This window comes from Eptatretus burgeri, chromosome 2 (assembly GCF_056783735.1).
Source record: "Eptatretus burgeri isolate ZD-2024b chromosome 2, Ebu_testis_v1, whole genome shotgun sequence".
Taxonomy (NCBI): domain Eukaryota; kingdom Metazoa; phylum Chordata; class Myxini; order Myxiniformes; family Myxinidae; genus Eptatretus; species Eptatretus burgeri.
Window position 1 is genome coordinate 71050280 of NC_140962.1, and position 19919 is coordinate 71070198.

The window sequence follows — 19919 nt, forward strand, 5'->3', positions numbered from 1 at the left end:
GATTGCGGGAACTACAGGGGAATCAAACTCACAGAGCAGATGCTGAAGATCACCGAAAGGATTCTGGACAAGAAAATCAGAGAAGTCACGAACATCGACCAAATGCAGTTTGGCTTTCGACCGAAACGGGGCACTACTGATGCTATTTTCATCTTCAGACAACTGCAAGAGAAGCATCTGGAAAAGAACAAGCGACTCTACCATGCGTTCGTCGACTTGGAAAAGGCATACGAAAGAATCTCCCAGGAGTTGATCTACTGGAGTTTACGCAAGAAAGGAGTACCTGAACACTTGATAAATATCACCCGGAACACCTACAACCGAACAACAACCAAGGTCAAAACAGTACACGGAATGACGGAGAGCTTCGAAGTCGAGGTTGGCCTGCATCAAGGGTCAGCACTAAGTCCGTTATTGTTTGTCATCGTCTTGGACATCATCAGCCAAGAATGCCGAACCGGCCGGCGGGAAAGACAAGTGAAAATATGGATGGACTGTGTAAAAGAAGACATGAAACACCGTGGAATGAAGGAGGAATGGGCCCTAGATCGGTTGATGTGGAGGAAGGCTGCTTGTTGGGATAGAGGCGACCCCAGCTAAATGGGAAAAGTCTACGAAGAAGAAGACGATTATGGGAAGAGCGGGCGGATTGTTAGAATGGACCGATGGGATACTGAAAGAAAAATTGAATGGTGCAGGGGGGGGGGGTGGAAGACATCACACCAGGGAAAAACAAACTAACCTCAACGTATGCCTCCTCAAACCCTTTGACAAAACTGTGAATTCGCAAAGTGTGGATGTGGAAGGGAGGATGGAGTTTATCAGGGAGAAAGGAAAAATAAAAATGATCATCTCACCTGAGGTTATCAACAATCACAAAGGTATCGTCGTCAGCTTTCAGAAACCAGTCAGCATCCTCAAAGTTATGCTTGTAGATATACTGGAAGGCCCGGATGGTTTTCCAGTAGAGCTTGTCACGTCCTTCTTCAGTTCCTAATCCAATGGTGGGGAATTCAGCATTCTCTTCTGAACTCATGAACAATACCTTGTTACAACGACGGGTCCATGTTGCTTTGACATGTCTCGTCTTTGTTTCCAGATTTTTGGGGGTGGTCATAATCCAGCAAAGCACACGGACTCTCTGATGAACCTCGTCTGCAATCGAGTCATCCTCATCTGCAAATGTAAAGAAACAGCAATGAAAGATAGCACAGGAACCGCTGGTAACAAGTATTATGTTGCTTTGTGAAATAATGCAGGACTTTCAAAATGATGTAATCCACCCCAGAATGCTCGGCACACATGCGCAGAAAACCCTTAGCAGCAATGTTGATTGGGACATGCTAATGTTTATCATGCATTTAAGACAAGGATTGCAAATATGTACAAATGATATTGACTCGCCGTGCAGCACGTGGAATCGGATTTTGGGTGGAGTGGTGTACAATAATTGAATGATCAATTGCGTAATTAAAATAAATAATAATCGTACAAGAATTTATTTCTCAATCAATTGCCTAATAGTATACCAAAACCACCACTGTTTCATCCGAATGTGCAACTTTTTGAAAAGTAAGTAATTAATCAATAAATGAATGATTAATCGATGAATAAATAAGTCAAAAATACCCTTTATAGCCAGATCACTTGTTCACTGGTGTGTCAAAATATCAGTTTCTTTGCTCAAATGGTGCCCAAGATGTTGCCTCGATGAGAAATAAAATAAATAAGGCATTAATAAATCGATAATAATGAACTAATCAATCAATGAATTGATTATCAAAAATAAAAAATAACGTTTTTGCCAAAGCACATCTTCACTCCCCAAATTTCAGCTTTCTAGCTCAAAGGATGGCTGAGATATTGCCGAAACAAACAAACAAGAAGACGACATTGTGCAGAGCACAAAACTTGCAAGATCCATAAAACACAATTTGACCTCAAAAATAATTGGTGGTTGAATTCAATGACCAAATATGCAACTCTCCTTCAAATTTCAAGTCAATCAGATGAAAATTGAAGATTTTATAAATACCACCTTAGTTGTTGATCTTGGGCCTGTGTTGACTTTTTGACCTCAAAAACAATAAGCTTCTTCCTTATGACAAACTCTACCATGTGGTGAAGTTTCGTGAAGATCGGTTTAAAATTATGACCTGCAGGCAACAAACAGACAGACATACAGAGACAGAATAACAAAATCGACTAACCAATATACTTGAAAAATCTTCGATTTTGCAAGTAACAAGAAAACAAACAAACAGAGTAAAAACTGAGTACTTCCTTCCTTCAGCACCCGGCGATGTTATGCATCACTTGGATATGGAATTGGGAAGAAGCGGTGTACAATACTTGAAAAAACTACCTGAGAGAAAGCGATGTGCCTCCGCACAACAAAAAAGTTGGAGAACTTTCTCAGTTCGTCCAAAAAGCTGGAATCTTGCAGTTACCCATCCTGCAAGAACTCCCAAGGATTTGGAGCAGTGCAAAGTCAGAAATGTGAATGTGCGCATTCTACCCAACCACCCAACCTCCCGCTGCCGGTGAATAGACTTTTAACCTTGCGGGAGTGCCTCCTTTGAACAATGCAGGCTTGGTGATTTATTTAATAGACGTCTGCAATTGGAAAGATGATACCTATTGTGTCATTACCCACAACGTAATGGTTACCAACTCTTCGAATCAGCCTTTGTTGGTGATGTGAAAATACACAAAGCTTGTGCCAGCTATTGTTTAAGTGGGAGCAAGATATATCAGGCAGACTTCCCTGAGGCATGGGAGGGAGCTGTGATGGCTTTTATAAATATATATGGTTTGGTTCTGGAGACACAGGCAAAAAAATAAAATAAAATAAAATAAAATAAATGATCAGCTTCATGATGATACATATCCAAAATAACTCGAATTAAAAAAGGAAAACCAAACTCACATTTAAGTTTCCTCATTGGAATTACAAATCGATAATAATAAATTTCACACCAATTTCTTTGATAAACAAGATGCTTTTGCATTCCACATTGTAGAATGCCTTTCTTAGACAGCAATATTCCAAAGAAGCTATTCTATGGTGCAGTTGCAGGTGAAACGAGAAGGGCACTCGGTGGAGAGCATACCTCCGCCAGGCTGTTTATGTTTTGTATCCCGGTGATAGGCTGGATCTGGATTTGGACCTGAACGAAAATTTTATCGGCTTGTTCTTGCCACACACCCAACTTGTCCACCAAGTTTCATCCTAATGCGTCCACAACTATTTGAAATACCATGCTATATGTCGTTTCAATCATATCACTAAATGGTGAAGAATCACTTAAAAAAAATTTATTGGATTCGGATTCGGATCTTCACCAAAATCTAAATCAATTCTTCCTTGTCACATACCCAATCTCTCCACAAAATTGTCCAAATCAGTCCACAACTTTTTGAGATATTTTGTTCACGAACAAACAAACACAGGGGTAAAAACATAACCTCCATCCACCTTCGGTGGTGGAGGTAATAATGTTGTGTCCACGACGGTTAAGACCGACCTGGACAGATCACATAACAGTTCTACCTTGGAGGCGAACACGTGATCCTTGGAGATTATATTGTACGCGAGATGGGGGCGGCAAGCACGTACCAGACACGTTCACCCGGACGGAGGACAAGACTCGAACCCACAAGGAATAGACAGACACAAGCAATCTTAATAAATAAGGGTTTAATGAACATTAATCCAAGTACTCATAATAGGAATAAATCAAAGCGTAGCAATGAAAATAAATAAAAGCTTGATGTAATGAAACATGAGGTAAATTAAAGCCTAACGTGGAGGTGCCTCTATACACAGTTACAAAAAGGACAAAGGGGAAGATAAAACAAAAGAAAAATCCCTCCTTTATTCTGGTATTTAGCTTCGTCCAGAGATGATCCTTTTCGGAGCTGGCGTCGTCGAAACCGCGTCGTCACTGCGCAGAAAAATGCACCCGAAAATGGCACCAAGCCGTTCTCTGGGCGGGAAATGTATGTGAGGTATTCGTGTGGCAGTATTCGATGCCAGAGCTCAGAAACCACCGTGCAGCTTCACGAGTGAATATGCCGACCGATCCTCTCTTGCACCAGGTCCGTTAACAACGATCGCCCACCTTCTTCCTCGACCATGTGACGAGAATATTTCTGAGGCACCGTGATAAGGCCACGAGGCACGCTCTTCTTCCCTCCTCAGAAACGTACACGCTTCATGACTCCGCCGAACAGTCAATGGCTAGCGTTTTCCTCCGACACGCGAACAAATTTGCCTCAGCATGAACACGGGAATCGTTCAGCCTTCTTGACCGTGTCGAGGGGAAGCCAGTGAGCTAGATCCTTCTGCCTCTAATCGCGTACCTCACACAACTCTCTTCTCGCCCAAACCTTTTGACCTCACGCCCATCCATCATCCACCCCAGGGGCGTGGTTTGCTAGTTGTCATTCCTGGAGGCAGGGTTTTCACCTGCTTGGAACGTTTCGCTCAACTGTTGTTGCTTTTCGGACATGTTTCCTTTTTATCGCCGGTCTTGTAAATGCAAAAACATTAGAAAAGGTCACAAGAGGCAATAACACACTGGGAGAAATTATCCTTAAACCCTACCAAATTAACACAGCACCATCCCACATGGGTGACACGTAAATTAAGCTGACAGTTTCCCTTCATAAATTACATCAAAATGTCTCCTGCTCGTCCACAGATCTTGCTACTTAAAACAATCCTACCTTTACTATGAAATTCCTACATCTACCCCACAAACATAATCTAATCTCCATCTAATCATTTTGTCTTTTTCACATAACCAAGCTGTCCACAAAATTTCGTCCAAATCCGTCTGTAAATTTTTGAGATATTTTGTTCACAAACAGGGGTAAAAACATAACCTCCATCCACCTTCAGTGGCAGAGGTAATACCACCTGGTATTAATTCAACAGCTGAGTAGGATTTGAACTCAGGATCCTAGGATCCCAAACCCACCACTCTAGCCATTAAGCCAACACCAGGCATAATGATTTAATATGTTATCATATGTCATGTGAGATGGTAGTTGTAACTATGTGATAATACATTAAATCCTCTTACGAGTAAAGTTTGATTAGTGATGTTGCATTGATGGGTTGACTGACTGCCTGGATGCAACTGAGGTTGTGGATCTACTGATGTAGTTAATCTACTGAAGTGGAACCGTGACCGAGGTTGTGGATCTGCCATTTGGAGAGGTTCTGGGCTGAAAGGATTGAAACCTCGAGGAAGAACGGAACCCAACTGATGAAACCATTCAATTGCTTACAGGTTAAGGTTCTTACTTTAAGGGAACTATGTTTTGAGGTGTACAATTTAAATGATGTTGAATATAGGATGTTGTGAAATTAACATCATTTACAACAATCCTTAAAATTTTATTATATTGAGATATATATATATATATATATATATATTGAGATATATATATATATATATATATATATATTGAGATATATATATATATATATATATATATATATATATATATATATATATATATATATATATATATATATATATATTGAGAATGGAGTAGCCCCGATGCTGTATAAACTAATGGTGTGTGTGTGTGTGTGTGTGTGTGTGTGTGTGTGTGTGTGTGTGATAATTGTTAGCAACAGAAAATGAAAAAACGAGATATGTGGGTGTGTGTTATATCCACTGCCACCACTCGCTTATATCAACAGGAATGGTAGGAACTCGACTCCTCTCTTCAACGGATATTTCTCGTGAGTCTGAATTGTATCCAGGAACACAACTATTATGGTCTACCATCTGAAATTACCACTCTTTCGATTTAATGCTGAAAATTACGTTAAAAAGACAATTTGACTTAAGATTTCACACCAGAACAACAGGTTAAAAGTGCCCAGCATGCATAAGCGAGTCACTGAAGACACCCACACTGCCTCATTAGCATTCATTCATCTATATATTACTAAAACTATGATCTTGTATGTATGTATGTTCCCAAAATACAGCCAAAATGGTACACGATAGCATAAACATTTCTGGGCCACCTGACTCACCTGGGCCTGCGGTGTGCAGTATCAAGTTTCGTTAAACTTGGGCAACGAAAAAATTATTAAAAACTAAATATCCAATTCAGTCAAGTACTCTTCAGGAGAATTTGATCAATGCAAATAACCTCAGCGGTATAGTTCGCTGGAGCTATCTTTTTTTTTTCATGAATTTTTTTTATCAACCGCTGTCACAACGGGAACCCAACGGTTCACGGGTCGTCTAAATTCCCGCATGGTCGTACAAAATATACTCCTCCCTCCCCCCCCCCCCACCAAAAAAAATAATAACTAAGCAACAACTTTAAAACTGTGAAATAAACTATGGATTCTCAATTCAGAAATTTCCGAATCAGGTGTATGCAACCCTTGGCTATAGAGGAAAGAAACTCAATCAAGAAATTGGACGTGAAATATGTAATATTGTTACGAATCTGGCAGCCATGAGCACTCAGCATTCAGGTCCTTATAGAACAGTTATATCGGTAAGTGTGTGTTTATAGTTAGGGCCCCCTACCTGTGTCTAACGGGAATCACATGTGTGCTGCGGAGTTTCGTTTACAACAAATCTCCTTCACTTCACTTCACACACCGACGCCATTGCCCACGTGCGTTCGGCCACATACATGGGCGGAGATTTCCATGGGCGCAGACTGGGACTCCACGCAGGAAGGCAGGGGCATGCCCCTTGCCCAATCACGCCACAGAAGGTGACTTTCCCACGACACGCCGGCCAATGAGGGTTGAGATGGCCACAGAGAGCAACTTTCCCACGGCACCCTGGCCAATGGGGTTGAGATTGCCACAGAGAGCGACTTTCCCACGGCACACCGGCCAATGGGGTAGAGATTGCCACAGAGAGCGACTTTCCCACGGCACACCGGCCAATGGGGTTGAGATTGCCACAGAGAGCGATTTTCCCACGGCACACCGGCCAATGGGGTTGAGATTGCCACAGAGAGCGACTTTCCCACGGCACCCCGGCCAATGGGGTTGAGATTGCCAGAGAGAGCGACTTTCCCACGACACCCCGTCCAATGAGGGTGGAGATCGCCTCAGATGGCGATTCTCTCACCTTGGAGGAAAAAGGAATATAAAGGAATGCCAGGCTGGGAGCGTTTGTGTGGTCATGGTCGTCGTGGAGGTCATCGTCGTCTTGGGGGTCGTGGGTTTTGGTGCTGGCTGGTTCGTCTGGTCCTGGGTCGTCGTCGTCTCTTATCTTCTCCTTGGTCTTGGTCGATTGGTGCATGGCTGGTTGGAGAGTGCGGTACCTGGTGCTTGGAGCAGCATCGTGTTGTGGGTTCAAGTCCCGCCGAGCCGGATCGTCGAAGACCACACGAGGTGGACAGGTCCAAGCACAGGCTTTGATCTCCAGCTCTCCTTTCCTCGAGCTGGAATTCTTCAATAAAGACCCAACGGGGTGTGTGTGTGTGTGTGTGTGTGTGTGTGTGTGTGTGTGTGTGTGTGTGTGTGTGTGTGTGTGTGTGTGTGTGTGTGTGTGTGTGTGTGTGTGTGTGGGCCCGTCTTCAAGTAGAATTGTGCAAGTGCTTTCTTTTGCTCATTGTACATTGCATTTCTTATAGTCGTGATAGCTCTGCTCTTTGTGTGTTCCCTTCCCCCTATTGTAAATAAATACCCCTCTTGTTGAATGTACCAGCTAGTTTCTGTGTTTCTATCATTGGTTTGCCACGCTGCGAACGGGAACTAGGAGGCCTCATTGCTGCCGAAATCATGCAATCGGCCCGGCAGGATTCTGGCACTCTCCGCTCGGGGTACAGCCCGGATCGCGCAGATCCTGCCGAGGGTGAATTTCCCCGGTAGTTTGGACGATGTCGGTATTTAGGTAAATTGAAATTGGCAATCGACCCTATCCCACACGGTCGACCTATTGGCGATCTTCGGTCCGATAAGGGACCCGTCGGCTCCGGAGTTATCCGGGGTGACGACCTATAAATTCCGGGTGTTCGGTGGAGCCGACTCTACTGCTCCATCTTGCGGTCATGCTCGCCACCGAGACCCGGCCCCACAACATTACAATTATCGTGACCTGAACTTGGTGATCCTCAAAATTCACATGTAATCGTGTTTCCCACAGATAATTATCTGTACAAGTCTGCACTTGACTCACACATCGATACCCTCTACGATTTTCTCACCCAAGTGTTCCAAGTCAGCTTTCTGCACATTTAATTATAATGCAGTCTGGATACATAGCAAAAAGAACGGACAGCAAAATACCAAACACCCTTTGTCACTTAACTCCTCCATAAATTCAGACCAATGCACAAAAAAGCCAGGGGAAAAAGTTATGGTGAACAGAGGTGGGTAAAATTTTAGTTGGCTATAATTGTTCCCTCACATTGATGAACGGTTTTGGGGCGTAAGGAAGCATAAGCGATCTCATTGAGTGCTAAACATGCTATTTTCAATATCATGGTGGAACATATATCAAGGTCAGCTTTTTCGTGTCATGCTCAATGTTTTGACATCTTTCAACATTGTAAATTTTTGTTTTCTTCGTCGGCATACATGCTTCAAACATTCTCGATGTTTGTAACAATGTCCAAATCTTATTAAAAATAAAAATATATTAAATAAATAAAAACTTCCATCGGCAGGAAATCAAGGTCACAAACATTGACGAGTAAACCAGAAATATATTTGAGAAATATTTCCGCATACGATAAGAGTTTTTTTTTTCTCATGTCGCCAAAAAAGAAGTTGAATGTTTCTTTGGGATTTTTTTTTAATCCAATCATGTGACCTGAAAGGCAGAAATAAAATTTGCCGGTTTGTAGCTGATCAGAGTACAAGTGAAACCTTGTTTTGTGAGTTTGAAAAAAAAATATATATATATATATATATATATATATATATATATATATATATATATATATATATATATATATATATATATGTTTAACTTGTACCTTAATCAAGCAAGTACAAACCAATGTCGAGGTTTTGTAATCATAACGACGGGAGAACTTGTCTGATGTTGCTTTGTTAAATAAATAAATAATTCTGGATTGACGTCTCAGTCACTTGAGGTTTTTCAGAGCGTTCTGCAAATGTTTTTGTTTTCTTTGTGGTTGTCATCAATCATGTTAATTTTATGAACATCTCCACAATGAGAAAATAGAACTTACCAGCATGACAGAAAGACAAAAAACAAACAACTCAGCAATCCCACTAGTGACTTCCAATATGATCCAGTTTGCATGAGAAAAAAAGCACAAGAGGTAAGGTCCCAGGAGAAGATGAGATCATTATAGAGGTATTAAAAGTTAGTGGTGAACTGCAGAGTAAAGAAGACAGAGAACGAACAATGCAGAGCTTCATCAGGGTATAGATATTACAGTATATCTAAGAACCAGTGTAGACTCACTCAATCACCCACTAACTTGTTGTTTCGTATGCAGCCTGTGGCTGCTGGTTGCAATTTTTTTTTGTGGAAGCGCAACTGTGCCCCTGTTACCAGTAAGCTGGTACTCATTTTGCCGACCTCAAAAGGATGACAGGCTGAGTCGACATACGTGGTGTTATTTCAATGCCACAACAGGGGCTCAAACTCAAGACCCTAAGATCTTAAGCCAACACCAGGCTTACCCACTAACTGACCAACAGAAACACAGAGGACCATTACAATAGCTTTTCATGTTCCTTCAGGAATGTGCAAGGCAAAGTCAAACAAAGCTTGTATCATAGTGTTTGTTTGACTTCTATGCATTCCTGAATTGTGGGACAGAATGAACTGAAAACTGTTGGTTGTACTCGGGTGCACAGGGGAAACTTTTGGATGGAAAAACAAAATTAATAGAGTACTCCCGAAAGTGGGAACATGAGAAATGAATTGCTGGACAAAATGAGTTGAAAGCCGATTGTACCCACAGGATGCATGAGAAGTTTTTATGGGGGTTAAAAAACAAACAAACAGACCCATGAGTTCAGGGTGGGGGAAGGGCCCCAATTCTCTGTAAGTGAATGTATATCATATCGCACCACCTGTTGAAAGCCGGTATCACAAGTCATAAATCATAAAAGTGGGGACATATTTAACCCCTCCGTAAGGATGGGTTCGTTGCTAGTGATCAAAATTCTGAATTTGAGAATATAACATTGGTCACAAGATCTTTTAAAACAACCCAAACATGGTCAAATTAATCTGATTTAATTTCAGAACATCTTTACTCGTGGGATGAAATAATTTGTTCATGAAACTTTTGACTTTTCAGCCTCTGCAGATAGTTTCATGAAACTTCCTCTTTGTTGAAGGCACTGAACTTGAAACTTGCACTCCAAGGGCATCATGTTTAATTTCCAATTCAAGTTTCCTCTTTTGCTTCATATACTCGCTTATGTTATACGCTTGTTGTAGCTTTTTGCACAGGGCAGGATCTACCTTGGCACACTTGGGTTCTGGATCATAAAACATCCGAATTGATGTCAAACCTTGAGCCTTCACAGTCTGAAATAAACAGTCTCCCCCCTCATGTACAGTGGTGAAGTGTCATCCAATACGTTTCCCATGGTATTGAATGTACTCTCCATCATGGAAACAGGAGATCACAGCCTTTACCCAGCAGAAAGGTGAAAATTGCTCTCGGCTGTGGCGAATAATCTCTTTGCCGAGAAATTCAATACGATGGATGTTAAGCTTGAACGTGTTCATCGTGATGGCCCTAAAACGGATGCAAAGCCACAACACCTCCTGATAAAGTTCAATTGCTACCAGGACAAAATCAAGATCCTTCAACAGCAACATCAGGATCTCTTTAATGACTAGTCCTTTTGTCAAGGACTTGACCAAAATCGATCTCCAAGAGAAAAGGAAATATCGATTCGTTGCTGGCAGATGGAGGGGTTCTGGTGGCATACTGGCTCATTTCTATGATCAAGCTTAATTTGCTTGCTTCCATTTTATCACCTGCTGCTTCATTTATTTGTTTATATTGTTGCATTGCATTCTTAATCAATTATTTTTTGGGACTTCTACAAGTAAATGCTTTCAAGACTCCACTCACAAGATGGCAAAGGCGACGAATCGAGTGCTGGAGTTGTCAACTCAGCATCAAATGTTTGATTTCTCCAGCTCTTACCATGTTTCTGCCTTGGGATCTGCTCTGCTCCTATTTTGCATGTATTTCAGTCGCATCTTATCCGATGAGGTATCTAGTTCCATTAATTCATCTTGGCTCGAGTTTACTTCGAAGGTATTGGTTCACGAAAATATATTTTCACGAAAAATATAAGTGACCACGATATTCGTTATTGGTGTGTGTCTGTCTGTCTGTTGGATTCGCTATATATGCTAGATATCCCTTATTGGCGGGTTTTCCGTGTGTGTGTGTGTGTGTGTGTGTGTGTGTGTGTGTGTGTGTGTGTGTGTGTGTGTGTGTGTGTGTGTGTGTGTGTGTGTGTGTGCAACGCGAGGTTCCACAGCACGAACCAGCGAACCGATTTCGATGAAACTTTGCCAGCAGGTGCCATATGGTCTGGGAAGGTGCGCGTTTGAATTTCGTTGCCGAGCAACCACCCGTTGCTGTGCAGTGGCCGAAAAACCGAGTACAGTATTTTCAATACTTGTCCTTCAGTTTTGAATGTAGAGAAACGAGACTTCGGAATTAAACACTTCGACATATTTAGAAAATTTTACTCGAGCCGATTTTTGATTGAGGTTTTATTTTTCAAATGGGAGTCCTTCAAAAATTGGGTGTCTATTTACCGTCATTTAAGGTGTGTATAGTGTTTGTAAGGAACTACACCATCGTTCCACCTTCGAGCTCTCCTCGATCCAAACGTTATTGACCAAAGTGAAAAGGATCCAAAATAAATGGAATCACCGGCATTTCTGTCTTTGTGGATTTCTAATAATATATGTTTATTTATTTACCGAAAACGATTCCACGACCCACACACCACCTCCAATTATTTATTATTTAAAGTGGGAGTGGCGTAGGAAAGTGGGCGTGGCTTATGAAAAATATTGTGTGGCTCAGAAGGTGTGGTCAAACATGAGCATTGAGAGAAGTTTATCGGGTTTTCCGTGTGTGTGTGTGTGTGTGTGTGTGTGTGTGTGTGTGTGTGTGTGTGTGTGTGTGTGTGTGTGTGTGTGTGTGTGTGTGTGTGTGTGTGTGTGTGTGTGTGTGTGTGTGTGTGTGTGTGTGTGTGTGTCGGTGTCTGCAACGTGAGGCTCCACAGCACAAACAAGCAAACTGATTATTTTTCAAATGGTAGTCCTTCAAAAATAGGGTGTCTATTTACCGTCATTTTTTATGAGGAGTGCCAGTTGGCAAAATACGCAATTGGAAAAATCTTGCCAGGCAGAGGAACAATTGTATGTGAACCAATACGTCTTGGCAATGAATCTTCGTCGGTGGATCGGTCAGAATGAGAAGCATCGTATCCAGCACCTCGATCCTAGCGAATCCCTCGTCGCCTACCGGCTTGTCTGTCTGTCTGTCTGTCTGTCTGTCTGTCTGTCTGTCTGTCTGTCCTGAGCATAGCTCCGTGGGTTTTGATCTGATCCTGATGAAATTTTGGTGGGAGGTTTATATCATGATCTAGTTGTGTTTTACTGAAAATGGGCGTGGTGCGCCCATTATGGGCGGAGCCACGCCCAAAAAACATGTGTTTTTAGGGGGTAGCCGATTTCAATTTGCATCTTCTCCTTGGGGTTTTGTCGAATCTGACAGGGGTTTCTGTATTTGGTTAGCCCAATGGCACCTGCATGGCCCCACGGGGCTCGATTTTTCATTTTCGTCCCAAGGTCAAGGTCACAAGGTCACGAACTTAGAAATTGTGATTTTGACATTAAAAAAATTTCTTCTCTGAGGGGTTTGTTGAATCTGACAGGTGTTTCAGTATTTGCTTAGCCCAATGGCACCTGCATAGCCCCACAGAGCTCGATTTTCATTTTTATCCCAAGGTCAAGGCCACAAGGTCACGAACTTCGAAAATTGCGAATTGTGTTTTTAGGGGGTAGCCGATTTCAATTTGCATCTTCTCCTAGGGGGTTTGTCGAATCTGGCAGGGGTTTCGGTATTTGGTTATCCCAATGGCACCTGCATAGCCCCACGGAGCTCGATTTTTTCATTTTCATCCCAAGGTCACGAACTTAAAGTTCACAAAGGTCAAATTTTCAAAGTTGTGGGAATCGAACTGGGTTTTCGAGCTTCTTCGACGAACTAACTCCATTAAGCTATAGCACGTATCCTGTTTCCTTATTTTAATGTACACAAAATTGTTTTGGGACCTTTAAAGGTTCTGCAAAGGTCAAATTTTTTTAAGTTGTTGAACGAAACCGGGTTTTCGACATTTTGCAGCTAATAACCTGTCACTCGTACCACATCATGTTGAACATTTTTATAACTTGGTCAAACATTATCACATTGTCTCATCCTTGACTTCTGACTGAAACAATCTACATCCTCAAATACCGCTCGTGAACCATCGTTGTCTTCAGATTTGTCTGTATTTATAACCTTTTCCTGTTTTTTGTTTTTATGTTTCCTACCTGCCTTCTGCTCCTTTTTAGTATTTTGTGATAGGTTGTCCTTTTAGTTTTGACGTATGACCTTTATTCCAAATGTAAATTAATTTTCTACTAATCATTTTGATAATTGCCCTTGTCACGACTTGGAAGGTGATACTTTCAGATGATTTAGATATACCATATTATGTCTGCTTTGCCATTTTTTACATGAATTCCAGGAGCCTTTGTAGACATTTCTGTGATATTCAAGATTTTTTAAAATCTACTTCAAAGCATTCCTTTTCTGTTTGCAGATTTACTAATACTTCCTTCAGAAAATCTCCTCCTCCATATATTCCGTATTCATTCATTACGTTCTGATAAAAATTGGAGGTGCAGTTGCTATGATTATTATTCGTTCCTTGCAATTTCATATATATGATGACCTTATCCCCATCTTCTGATAGCTATGAAAGCATATTTATTGAAATTGAACACGAGTTTTCCTGTAATTCGATTGCTGGTAATGTTTTCGGGCTTCTGGTTCTCATCTGCAAATTTTTCAACGATGTCTAGATTTTTTGTCTTGATGTTATTGATCAAGAGAGAAATCTGTGTTATTTGATGAGAGATTTCAATTTTAACTTACTCAATTGTTCCAATCATCAACCCACTGATGACTTTGTTAATACATTTTATTCATATGGATTTCATCCTCCAATTGATCAGCCAACTTGCATTACTCCTCAAAGTACTACCCTTAACAATATTGTTATGGTCGTGGGGGTAGATGGAGGAATTTCAAAGGAAAGTTAGGATTGAGTAGAGTTGTTTGGTCCGTGGACGTGTAAGAGACATGTCAATGTAATTAGGTAGGGAAACTGTGAGCTTAAGTGTTATGTGTCAACACACGGGGGGTGGTGTGGTGTTAATTAGATAGGGATTAAGGATAATTTCCCCCAGTATGTAATTGCCCCCCTGCGACTTTTCCCTGTTTTTGTATTACAAACCAGCAAAGATGGAATTGCGCTTTTATAACAACCATAACAAGCGAGCCAGGCATGCCGAGCGGGCAGAAGCCCCGCCATTCCAGGTTTTGATCGAGCAAGCCACGCCCCAGAGGTGGAATGATTGTTCGGTGTGACGTCAGGAGAGATCGGAAGCAAGGAGGTTGGCTTTGTTGGACGAGTTCAGAGTGAGGGATGCAAATGGTGGAGAGAGAGAACGTAGCTAGGAGATGACCTGTAAGAACAGGGCTTTACGGCTGGCTTTCTCGGCTTTCGATATCTTTCTTTCTCTTCTCACTATCTCTTACAATCACCATTTCCCACGTAGTACTTAAAGGAGTGGAAGAGGAAAGACCAATCATCCATGGATCACTCAGTCGATTATCAATTCCTGTAACTATAAAAATAGGCTGTACAGTATCAGTTTCTTACATAATCCTGAAAATAATGGGTGACATTATAAGAGTTACTCCAATTTATTAACCACGATTATTAGACTTTCCATAAAAAAGTTTAATATGAATAAAAATAACATGAAGAATACTTAGCATGAAATTAATAAAATTCTTGGTAAAGGTAATAAAAGGGGTTATTCTGGAAAATTGCTCCGATGGGCAGGAGGTTTACTCAACCCTACAGATATTGCTAATTCTTTAATTCTCATTTTATGAACATTGGCACATCATTAGCAAATCAAATTCCACCACCTAAATCACACTTCTGGGACTATTTGCATAACCCCAACGGCCAACACCTTTTCTTTTTTTCTTGTAGCGACAAATACTTTCGAAATAATTGAGATTGGCAGGAAGCCGACTAGTCCCACCAGGTGTCCCACCAGTTTTGGCTTTGATATTTGTTCTTCTGTCGGAAAGTTTGTCATATTTATTATTTCTCATGGTTAGCCCATATATTTAATCTATCTTTACCTCTGCCACCGAAGGTGAAGGTTATGTTTTCACCCCTCTCTGTCTGTCTGTTTGTTTGTCTGTGTGCGGATATTTCAAAAACGTGTGGATGGATTCGTATGAAACTTGGTGGACACGTTGGGTGTGTGACAAGGAAGAAATGATTCAATTTTGATGAAGATGCGAATCCGATAATTTTTTCAGTGATTCTTCACCATTGAGAGATACGGCGAAACTAATATATAGCAGAATATCTCAAAAATGTATTGCACCCGGTATGTTCTCGTGGAACAGGCTTTAAGTGGCAGAGGTATGTGCCCAAGAGTGCCCTTCTAGTTTCTTACTGGTTCCATTCCTTCGAATCTGAAGGTTGCTAAATTTACTCCTATTTTTTTAAAGTAACAATCATCAGACCTATATCTGTTCTTCCGTGTTTTTCTAAAAATTTGGAGAGACTTTTTTTTATAACCGTCTAACCAAATTGAACATTCTTTTTGATCAGAAATTTAGCTTTCATTGTAAACACTCAACAGATATGGCTCATTCATTTGACAGATTTAATTTCTAATTCCCCCTCTGACAGATTGTGTACCGCTGGTGTTTTCAGAGACTTTGATGGGATCGATCACAATATTCTTCTCTGGAAACTTGATTTCTATGGCGTTAGAGGTTGTGCTCTTGAATGGTTTAAAGACTATCTCACTAATATGTAAGTTTACAGTCGTTAAAAGCTCGAATTCTTCATGGAAACCTATCAATCAGTTATGGAGCTCCCCAAAGATCCATTATGGGCTGCTTCATTTCCCATTATCTGTTAATAATTTCTACATACTTGTTCTTTATTACCTTTTTTTCTCTTTGCTGATGATACAACTATCATCTATTCCAATCCTAGTTGTGGCTGATCTATATGCTTCACGAGCAAATGCCACCCATCGCTTTACTGATGGGAATAGTACGGGGGGGGGGGTGGGGGAGGAGAGAAAAAGAGGCGGGAAAGAAGGAGGGGAGAGAAAATGAGAGGGAAGATAAGGAGAGAGGTGGGGAAGAGAGAGAGTGAGAGTGAGAGTGAGAGTGAGGTGGGTGGGGGGAGGGAGAGTTAGCAGAGAGAAAATGTTATGCTTGATGAATGAACACACACACACACACACACACACACACCCACGCACACACGCACACGCACACTTCTTCAGGAATCAGCAGATTGGAGTCAGTGTGATTACCAACTACAGCACATACTGAATACAACCCAAAAACCTTGAGTAGCCTTCACCCTTGTTTTGGGAGAATTTCAAGAACCAAATTATAAAAACAACGTTGTATTAGAGATGTTTCAGGGAGATGTACAGAAAAATTAATCGATATAAACAGCTGCCAATCATCATGTGACAGGTGGGGAAAAAAAAAAAACTTTGGCTCTGTAATTTCAAAAACAAGTTAATATGGCAAATGGCTTAGAAATCAGGTGTTATCAAATATATTTTGCTTTGAAACTCAAAGAGAAACCATGAAAACGTTGTAAATCATGTACCTCTATCTTGTAGCAACTGCCGACAATACATCCCGACCAGGACACGAACTGTATCGCTTTCGACTGTAGGGTGCTCGGCAAGTGGCTTAAGCACTCAAGCAAACTCCATTTAAATGATTGATAAAGAACGGCTGTCCAGGCTGCGGCTGCATACATACCATTAAAAAAATAATAATAATAATAAAAAAATAAAAAAATAAAAAAAATCGCTTTAACTTTAAAGCTGGTTTTCACTGTGCCCAGTGTGCTTCACTTCACATTTCACTCCAGATTTCGACACTTATTTAGTCCGGACGATATCAGATCCTCATAGCCGAAATAATATTTCTATGATGTACTTTAATTAGTCCGTGAGAGTACATTGTGTTAAATTACATCATATGAGTGAAATCGCTCCAAGCCCCCAATTTGAAAACTATAGCACTTACAAAAGCTATGTACCCAGTGATTCGTAGCTAGGATGAACAGGCATTTGATAATATGGGTGAGGAACGTGAAAACAAACAAAAAAAACTATCACTAAGAAATCGTTGCAGCCTGTTCCAAGCCAAGGCATGGTTGATCAGGCCATAAAACATGGCGGCTTCAGACCCCGGTGGGATTACCTAGGATACACCTTAAGACACCATAGAGAGCGGTGACCGAGAATGTGCCTTATAAAGGATATAATTAAATAAGACCGTTAATTATCTTCAAAAGGGGTGTTTTAATTCATGCAAACCAATTTTCACTTTTTGGGAGTTTTCTTCGTATGCATGCAAAGTTTGAGGCTGCAAAGTTTCATGATTTTGGAGTTATGGAGGACACACACACACACACACACACACACACATATACACACACACACACACACACACACACTTTTTTGGATTGCATAAAGTGACAATTCTTTTGCTTTGATACAATTTTTGAAAATGATCTCATGCCAAAAAGGATACGCAGAGGCTCAGAAACTTTTTTCGATTGCATGGTCACAATTCTTCGCTTTGATACCATTTTAGAAAATGTTCTCACCCACGGCTCAGAAAGGACGTGCAGAGCTAGGATGCTAATGATGTAAAACTGCATTTGGACACAAAAAAAAACAAATTTTTTTTTGTTAAACAAACAAAAAAAAACCCACTAAACCGTACATTAAAAAAACACTACACACAACTAAAAAACATTTTTTTTAACAAACAAAAAAAAACCCACTAAACCGTACATTAAAAAAAACACTGCACACAACTAAAAAACATTTTTTTTTTAACAAACAAAAAAAAAAACCACCATTATTTGGATTTTACAATAATTTTTAGGATTATAGTTTTCAGCGAGTTACCTATGAACAATCATTCACATAGTTTTGCATACAATATAGTTTGTGTGGGCTAGAGAAGGGGGACAGGTCTGTATCACCCTTACCCTTTTTGATATTTGACACAAATTACTTGTATACAGTTTTTTTTTTTTTTAATGAAAATGTTCAACTGGTTTGCTTCGTGCAATATTGAGCTCAACTTTTTTAAACGAGTGTGACAAATGAAAGGGAGTAACAGTCCTTAAAATGGTTGGGTTTAAAAATCTTGGCAATAATATTAAATTGTTTGCTGCACAATGTTGCACTCATCAGTATTACTTACCCATATGGCTTTTATCATTTAAGTTGAAGTCCATTTGCTGAAACACTGAGTCAATCTCTGCAACCTTGTCATGTTCTTGGTGTGGGGCGTGTGGATCATTCTCCAGCAGAATAATGTCATCATGGCTTTGCAGGCGTTTGGAACGGTACATTACCAAGAGGGTGGAGCAGAAGAGAAAGCCCAATCCCATGCCACATGCAAGGCTCAGAAAGGATTTCTTTGTCCTGGGAAGCATGGTATGTGATCTGTAGGGTGCAGACAGTGGGCAAAGGTGAATGCGGGATGTCGTTGCAAAGTAAAATGATGACAGCTTAATTTTCCCCAAATCAAAATTTCAACAATAATCACATTCATACCCCAAATAAACCATTCCAAATTCACAATTCAAATCTCAACACCAACAACAGATCGTTTACCTATCTTTATGAGCTCTGTGGATCATTTTTCAAATCAATTCCTATCTGCTTGGTTCAAGTTTGCAGAGTTTAACCAGCAATGGTGACAATAATGGTGAAAGGGTCCATGGTTGAACCCAGAATGAGTCATACCAAAGTCCTTAAATAGACAGCGTTTCAAAAAGAGTGATGCAACTTTAAATGTTCATTCAAAAAGAAACAGAAACCTCAGGAATGTGAATCAAACATTTCTTGAAAGTTTATGACATGGTATTTTCTATCACTGATTGCTATTACAGTGTCACTGCTGGAGTTGGTTAGAGCCCAAGGTCTGAAATTGGCATTTATGCAAAATCCTTGTAATTGACATTCTCGATGTGTGCCGCTCCACCACGGTTCAGACAGGCATTGATCCTGACTCCAAAGTTCTGTCCAACTTTCCTTTAGGTCTCGTGTGGCACTGTCTGGAGGTCATCTGACACCTCCTGCTTCAGATCATCCAGTGTGGCAGGGCGGTTGGCATAGACAGAGCCTTTGGCAGCCCCCCAGAAACAGTAGTCCAGAGGGTTCAAGTCTGGGCTTTGGGGCGCCCAGTCATGAGCGGTACCCAAGGCAATGAGGCGGTTTCTGAACAGCTGCTGCAGTAAAGTTATGGTGTCACTAGCTGTATGCAGGGCTGCAACATCCTGCACAAATCAGGCCATACTGAGCTGGTTTGGGGCGACCTTTTGGGCTAGATCATTGTGGAACTTCTGGAGCACGGCCCGGTAGCACTCACTGTTGATTGTCACCATCCTGCTGTTGTCATTCTCAAATCAGTAAGGTCCTAGCATTCCCCATCTGGCATTGAAGGCACAGAAGCATGTGACCTTGGGCCTTTTCAGGTACCTCTGTGATCTCAGGTGATTCTGCCCCCCAGGAAATGTTGTT

The 19919-nt window shown here is 41.0% G+C and overlaps 1 protein-coding gene and 1 long non-coding RNA gene across 8 annotated transcripts in view; one reads left to right on the forward strand and one right to left on the reverse strand.

The window, feature by feature from the left end:
• Positions 1-19919, forward strand: part of LOC147032274 (uncharacterized) — a 68323-nt gene that overhangs the window by 33244 nt on the left and 15160 nt on the right. The window lies entirely within an intron of this gene.
• LOC147032275 (glycoprotein-N-acetylgalactosamine 3-beta-galactosyltransferase 1-like) overlaps positions 1-19919 on the reverse strand; it is a 78027-nt gene that overhangs the window by 14226 nt on the left and 43882 nt on the right. For 5 of the 7 annotated variants that reach the window (XM_085869712.1, XM_085869710.1, XM_085869713.1 and 2 more), the window contains 2 exons: positions 18595-18839; positions 858-1176 (listed from right to left, as the gene is read on the reverse strand). In XM_085869712.1, coding sequence (XP_085725838.1) covers positions 858-1176; positions 18595-18829 — 554 coding nt within the window. In that variant the 5' untranslated portion in view covers positions 18830-18839. Of the gene's footprint in view, positions 1-857; positions 1177-16972; positions 17019-18594; positions 18840-19010; positions 19052-19919 lie in introns of those variants that run through there. The other 2 variants (XM_085869711.1, XM_085869715.1) reach the window with 2 other exon arrangements.